Below are 8076 nucleotides of genomic sequence, written 5' to 3'. Positions count from 1 at the left end.
AAGCGAAGATGGTCTCAGCACTTGTCATCAATCATGCACCCAAACCCGCGCACAGCCACAGGCAACAGCTATCAATGGTACTAGAAAAAAAATATTCATAAAGCAACGATGCTCTTATCACTTATTATTATTTTTTTCTTAAGCGAACATCTCTCGACAAATTTACTAAATTTATTTCAAATTCTCAATATGAGGTCATTTAGAATTTGATTGAAACTCAATAGAATATCGTTGTTTTTCTTTTATAATCTCAATAACTACAATTATATATTTATATAATTAAAATAAAAAACAAAAACTATATAAATTCATAAATAATTAAATATTAAAATAATTAATTAATAGCAAATATAAATTTAATTACATATTTATAAAATTACATACTTCAATTTTGCGTTAAAGACTTGAAGTTATTATCAAGAATTAAGTAGTTTCAAAGTTTTTTTTTTTTTTTCTTTTATTCCTATTTGTTGTACGGCTGTCCCCATTACTTGGCATTACATATTTTTAAAAGCATTTTTCTTTCTTTTGTTTTATATATATATATATATATATATATATATATATATATCCACATAAGGAAAAGAAGAGAGGGATTCGAACTAGTGACTTCCGTTTCATTAGGCGTGAATATAATCTACAGTCGATTAAACTATCCCTTAAAAACTCTTTTATTTTTGTATTAGTTGTACGTTTGCCCCCCATTTGGGCCAATACACTAGGCCATTTTTTTTCCCTTTCTATTTTGTTTTATACCTTGAACGGCTGTCCCATTAGGCCACTATAATTCTATAATACTATTAATAATTTTCTTTCTATTTTCTTTTTTTTTTATTATTATTGCGATTGACAAAACCCAGTTCTATTTTTTTTTTTTTTTATTGCGATTGTGAGTGCTCTTTACTATGATTTTTTTTCTTAAAAAAAAAAAAAAAAAAAAAAAAAAAGAAAAAAAAGGAAGGAAGCAAAGTGGTGTGTGGTGAGTGGGTGAACGCGTTTCTTTTGCTATTGGTGCAGACTGTTCACCTACTGCTACTAGCAAAATTGCTCTTCTTATGATCTTTTTGAGTGTGCGTTTAAGAGACTTAAAAATGTGTTTAACATTTAAAAAGTCTTTTAAGGGTCCAAAAAGCTTAAAAATTGTCAAAATGCATTTTTGGCAAAAGCTTAAAAATGAAGCTTTTGCCAAAAATATTTTTTTGATTTAAAAGCTCTATTTTTTAAACACAATTTCCAACGTACTCTTAACGTATGTCAGTTTGTGATATGTGGCACCAAGATGTTATGGCCACGTGTAATCTATTCTTCGTACTAGATTTTTACGCTAGCTTCACACTGGATGATGTGTCAGGTTCTAAGCCACTAAGCAATTAAATATGTTCTCTCATAATAATTGAATTGAAATACCTAAAATGCGCAAGATTAAAAAAATAACTGAAAATATAATAATAAAACGGAAATCCCTAAAATACCCATAGGGTGTTTTGTGTTTTAAAAAATAAATAAATAAAATAATCTAACATTGGTCATTCGAAGCACCTAGGCGTATTCTCGACAGATAAATCTAATATGATATGATCCGGTATTCTGTTTATCAATTAATTAGAACATAATTGAATTTGTGTATAGTGGGACTCAAGGGCTTGTTTGAAAACCCATTATTTTATCTTTTATATTCAAAAAAATCAAAATATCAACGAACCATTTCTTTTACTTTTAACTTTAAAAAAAATTAAAACTTCTTTCATCCTTCCCCCAACTTTTATGTGACAATAAACAATGTACCATCCCACAACAAAAACAAGTACAGAAACAATGGACCGTATATATCATATTCAATAAAATATGTATCATATATTCATATATCATTAATCACAAGAAAATAAATTAAGTATACAATAACCATATCAATCTCTTTATTTCTCTCTATAATCTACAACAAATAAATCAATAACATATGCAAAATCCTCAAAGCCGATCCATCTAGACACCCAAAAGAATTAATCGATCGATCAAATCACATATCCCATCTCTAGTGCTTCAACAGAGCAAGCATGGACAAAAACAGGGAGGCCAAAATGGTAGCCCCAGAGACAGCAGCAGAGCTTGCAGCTCCTTTCTCCGATTCCGGTGTCGGCGCCGGCGCAAAATCTTGAGCCAACACGGTTGGAGCAAAGGTAGAGACCATTGCAACCACGGCGAAGACAATAGCGAAGACCATTTTGCTCCCTTGTGCCATTTCTACAATACCAAAAGCTGCTCACGACTAATTTCTTTCGAACCTGAGAGTAAAAAGAATTGTAGGAGATGGGTTGCGGCGGGAGTGAATTGGTGGATTCATGGTTGGGAGATAACGTATATATAAGTGTTTTATGGCGGTGGGAAAGCGCGTGGTTTACTGGGTTCCAAGGAAAACGTGGACAGGTGGATAGGGGGACTGGCCACGTTGAGGGAAGAGAGAGTTAAAGTCCAAAGAAGGAAGCATCTTGGCTGGTTAAGTCTATCAAGAAAATTTCAAAAGCGGTTAGAATTTAGATATATACCTAAGACATGAATTCGAATCTCTTAATGAAAATTTTCATATTTGATTAGTGTCTATCATTATGATAAAGTTGAATTGGACTATAACTCAGTCAGACTTAAATGAGGACTAACAATTTTTACAGTCTATGACTATTTTTGTGCAATTTTCAGTGAATACAAATTTCTTCCAAACTAATATGGAAGAAATTTTCTCAACCTATTCTAATAAGTGACAAGTGTCGTTCAACATATTTGAGTTTCGAAAAAATTAATGTTTTGATTCTTAGGTTAGTAGAATGACAATAAATTGTTAAAGTATATTATAGAGTTCAAGTGAGAGCTAAAGTCTAACTATTGTTAAAGATCTATTTGTATAGCTATACTTCAAATGAGTAATTCAGTTATAATTTTCAAGTGTGACTACATTCTTCAACTGTAAGTCAATAATAATTTTTAATTATGACTGTTATTCTTGAACTCTATAATATACTCTAACATAAATAACTGTTAAAAATGTTAAAAAAAAAAAAAATAGCAAGTATTACTATAATTATATGTATGTCGAGCCAAAGTAGCCGCGGATTGTTGCTATGCATTTTTTTGGCTTTAGAAGAAAAAAAACACAAATAAAAAACCCAAAGCAGAAGAAGGAAGTAAATTGGTGTATGGTCGGCGGGTGAACGCGTTTCTTTTGGTATTTGGTGCAGACTGTTCACCTACTAGCGAAATTGCTCTTCTTAGCGTCCAAGTAAAACCACAAAATAGGCTTTATTTGACGGATCAGATCTCCGGCAATGCTCCAAAAATTGCCTATTAGTTTTTTTTTTTAAATTTTGGCCATCCAACGTCATTGAACGGCCACAATTTCACCAAGTGTCCCAAGTAATGATAAATAATAAAATATTATTTATTTTAAAATATATATATATAACAAAATATTAAAATTTAAATTTAAAAAAACCGGGGTGGCCGAACCACCTCCTAGGGCCATAGGAGCCACCCTCAACTGGCCCTTGAGGGTGGCTTCTGCCACCTTAATTTTTAGGTTTTGGCCCTAGGGGGTAGCTTCGGCCGTCACCCCCAACTGGCCCCCTGGGGGTGGCTTCCGCCACCTTAATTTTTGGGTTTTGGCCCTAGGGGCCACCCCCTAGGGCCTAGGGAGCCTCCCCCAACCAGCTGCTAGGGGTGGCCGAACCACCCCCTAAGGCCATGGGGTGGCTTCGGCCGCCCCCAACCGGTCCGGCCACCCGCGTGGCCATAAGAGGTGGTTTGGCCATTGGGGGTGGCCGAACCACCCCCTAGAGCGAAGCCACCCCTAAGTAGCCCCTAGGGGTGGCGGATGGGGTGGCCGGCCACCCCAGTCTTTTTAATTTATATATATATATAATTGTTGGATGATATTGGATAGTCAAGATTTGAGAAAAAACTGATGGGCAATTTTTGGAGCATTGCCGGAAATCCTGATCCTTATTTGATACGACTACGACCAAACATATGTCAGGTTGGGATATGTGGCACCAATATGTTATGGCCACGTGTAATCTATTCTTCGTACTAGATATTTACGCCAATTTCATACCGATTGATGTGCCGAGTTCTAAGCCACTAAATATGTCAATCAATTGAAAAAATAAATAAAAGTATAAACCATTTGAAAAGCTAATGTGAAATGATTAATTAAGAGGGCATGGTCCCTCCCATGTGAAAGGATTATATAATTATAAAGCACTCTTGATTAATAAAGACTAATGGTCCTTCTTCCAATGCATAATGCATGCGACAGGGGCAGAGCCTAGGAAAAAAATATTCATAAAGCAAAGATGCTCTTATCACTTGTCATCAATAATGCACCCACACCCACAGGCAACAGCTATCAATGGTACTAGAAAAAAAAAATATTCATAAAGCAACGATGTTCTTATCACTTGTCATTTTTTTTTCTTAAGCGAATGTCTCTCAACAAATTTGTTAAATTTACTTCAAATTTTTAATACGAGGTAGTTTAGAACTTGATTAGAGCTTAATAGAATCATTTTTTTTTTTTTATAATCTCAATAACTACAATTATATATTTATACAATTAAAACATAAAACAAAAATTATATAAGTTCATAAATAATTACATATAAAAACAATTATCAAGAATAGACTGAATTAATAGCAATATAAATTTAATTACATATTTACAAAATTACATACTTTAATTTTCCGTTAAAGACTTGAAGTTATTATCAAGAATTAAGTAATTTCAAAGTTTATTTTCAAAGTTTGATTCCGGCATTACATATTTTCAAAGTTTTTTTTTTTTTCTCCTATTTGTTGTACGGCTGTCCCGATTACTTGGCATTACATATTTTTAAAAGGATTTTTCTTTCTTTTGTTTTTGTATTTTTTTTTTTTTTTTTACATGTCCACTCGAGGGAAGGGAGAAGGGGATTCGAACTAGTGACCTCCGCTTCATTAAGTACGATCCATAGTCGATTGAGCTACCCTTAAGACTCTTTTGTTTTTGTATTAGTTGTACGTTTGCCCCCCATTTGGGCCATTACACTAGGCCTTTTTTTTTCCTTTCTATTTTGTCTTATACCTTGAACGGCTGTCCCATTAGGCCACTATAAGTCTATAATACTATTAATAATTTTCTTTTCTTTTCTTTTTTAAATTGCGATTGACAAAATGCACAATTTTAACTTTTACACTATTTATCGTCTTCTACCTCTATTCTTTTGAAAGTACGAAATATTTAAGCTTTTAAATTTTTTCAAATTTCAACTGATTAAGGGGCATAATATGACTGAAGCATGAGGGTTGAGTCGTGGAGAGCATAGTCATAGCCAAGGAAGGGCATAATAATGGCATAAAAAAATATTTACCATGGTTAAGGGAGATTTTTAGGAGTTGAGGGTGACCCCCCTTGGATCCCCCCTTGGGTCAAAGTGAATCTTTTCATTCTGAATTAAAGAATTCGGAATGAATCAAATCTCATCAGGTAGGATTTGAACCTACGACCAATCAGTTAACAATCGATCGCTCTACCACTGAGCTACTAAGGAACAACCAGAAATTAGATCTAATAGAGTTCAATTCCTGTTCTCAATCCATGACCAATATAAGCTTGAAGTTTTCTTCATAACTTTGATAACTTCTTTATAGTAGTTCCGTTATATTCCTCATTTCATAGGGAACCTTAAAGCGACATTTATTACGTTTATAAACTGACATAACAGTTCATATTACGCTTACTACATTAGCTATTAAAATATAGATTTCAACACTCAATTTCATTAAATGTGAACCAATTAGAACAACCATACAAATTGGAAATAGAATATTGTGAATCTTAAAAGAAGTCCATAACTAGAATAGATCATAGAAGAGCCTTGAGGCCACCGTTGAAAAGAGAGGAAAAAGCATCCATTTTAGTTTTAGGTAGGGCTAGGCCGACCTCAATGCCACCCTCCACATCCCTACTCTCAGTGAGTGAAATGGCTCTCATGCAATCAATTGAAATCTCCTCTATCTTCTTGGCTCTTCCCCACCCAAAATCCGTTTCATAAAGATCCAATTTAGGTGACCCAGCAACCATAACATGGAGCTCCGACCCAAACAACACCACCCAATCCGAAATCCATTTCTCTGCCCCCTCAAAGATTGCCTTGTCCAACCTCTTCACAGTGCTTCCAATGGCTTTTGCAGCTACAACAACCCCATCTTCTCCCATCAATTCCTTTCTCATTGCCTTTGCCCGGCCAAACCCAACACAGTTACCAAAATATGACGCCGGCACCGGAAAGTCCAGACGGGTAATTCCGCCAGCAATGAACCCCAAGTAATTCGGATCCTGATCATAACATTTCTCAATCTTTCTCTCTTGGGTCTTAATCAAACAAACCCATATAAATGCACATGTCAGTACGTATGCAGATAAATGTATGGGAAGAGGCACATTGTCCTTCTTGCATTCAGCAATAATCCATTTTTTTATCCTTTCCATGTCAGTGGAGCCGACCACAAAGGTGGCTCTAACCATGTCGGACAAACTTGCTTTATTGGCTGCTCCATTGCCTGCAACAATATCTTCTGAAGATTTTCGCTTCCACCACTCCTTCAAGAAAATTCCCTCGAGCTCATGTGAATCCACAATCACCTTCCTGTCGAAAGAAGGCAAAGATTTAATGGAGAATGAGTCTCCATGGCTGCAAAACGAAGCCCAAGTCTTCATGAAATTATTGAACGTTCTTCCATCGGCTGCAACATGGTGGTAAGCCAGCCCAATACAAATGCCATGGTTTGGGAAAACAGTAATTTGAATAGCAAGCAGAGGAAGCAATTGTTCTTCACATGACACATTCGTTGGCAACTCCGGCACAAGCTGGTAGAATTCATTGACATTTCGTGGACGATTGCCTATTAAAATATAAATTAAATGATTAAATTTATTTTTTTAAAAAAAAAAATTCGTAATTTAACACAATATCATAACCAAAATTCTTAATTCGAATGTCATTTCCGATTAATTTATAAGTGGTGATTTTTTTTTTTTTTTTTTGATTATAAGTGGTGATTTAACTTTACCTGAAAGACGGTTGAAATCTCCACCCGACTCTGCGAGTGTCAGCCTAACCTTGTCGCCGTCGGTGTAAACGAGCTGCGGCTTGCCAGGTTGGGGCGGGGAATTGAGGTTTCCGGCTAAAGGGTAGCAATGTTGGAGGGTTAAGGAGAGGGAGTGCTTGAGGTTGGGGACGGTGGTGGATATGAAGTGAGAAGTGGGGTGGGGATATTCATAGAAGAACAAAGGTTGGCTTGGAGTGAAGAAAAGCCATGGGATGTCAAAGAAGGTTAGAGGGAGTGATGTTGGCGGAACTGAATTTGGTGGGGGAGAAACATAACAATGCTCAAGAACCTTGATTGCTGAGGATTTTGCCATGGAGAGAGAGAGAGAGAGAGAGAGTAGAGAGTTGAGTGGTTCTTGTATGTATGTACATCATCTATAGCATTATATTAATATAGGGGACTCGATACCCAACACATTTTAATATGTGGGAAACTATCCACGTGAATTTGCAGATCATATAAAATTGATGGCCAAGTAGTGCTCTTCCAAGAAACCAAAGTTAACTAGAATGGCAGGTATTGACTTGGGTAACTAGTAAAGTAATCTTGCTTTTTTTCATGCTGTAAACGTGGTCAAATTTGGGAGGCAGATGAGTGGCAACTTCTTTGGGATATCCGCTGCTTGAATTACAGAAAATTTTAAAGAATTCTAGTTAGAAAAGAAAGAGGGTATAAGGCTATGCTATGGGTGTACAATCAGTTGCGGCTATAGTTATTTACAATCAGTTGCGGTAGCGGTTATTTCCTTATAACCGCAACCGCAACTTGCATAAACTGCAACTAGCGGTTATGCAGTTATTGAAAACCGGTTTTCATATAAATAATTTCATTATTTTTTTCTTTAATATAAATTTCAAATTTGTTAATTCAAAGGAAAAATAATGTTCATATTTCATAATATATTGTTAATTCAAACTAGTAAAATATTAAGTCCATTAT

At 35.2% G+C, this 8076-nt stretch overlaps 1 protein-coding gene across 1 annotated transcript; it reads right to left on the bottom strand.

The window, feature by feature from the left end:
- Positions 1-5834: 5834 nt before the first annotated feature.
- On the bottom strand, positions 5835-7468 carry LOC132167631 (anthocyanidin 3-O-glucoside 6''-O-acyltransferase-like). Its single transcript, XM_059578642.2, has 2 exons — positions 7099-7468; positions 5835-6930 (listed from the first exon to the last, which is right to left on the bottom strand). The coding sequence occupies exons 1-2, from the start codon at positions 7448-7450 to the stop codon at positions 5891-5893; spliced, it is 1392 nt and encodes a 463-aa protein (XP_059434625.1). The 5' UTR covers positions 7451-7468; the 3' UTR covers positions 5835-5890.
- Positions 7469-8076: the final 608 nt, after the last annotated feature.

The sequence above is a fragment of the Corylus avellana genome, chromosome 2, assembly GCF_965113065.1.
Source record: "Corylus avellana chromosome 2, dhCorAvel1.hap1.2, whole genome shotgun sequence".
NCBI classification, from domain to species: domain Eukaryota; kingdom Viridiplantae; phylum Streptophyta; class Magnoliopsida; order Fagales; family Betulaceae; genus Corylus; species Corylus avellana.
This window is presented reverse-complemented; position numbering and strand designations above follow the sequence as displayed.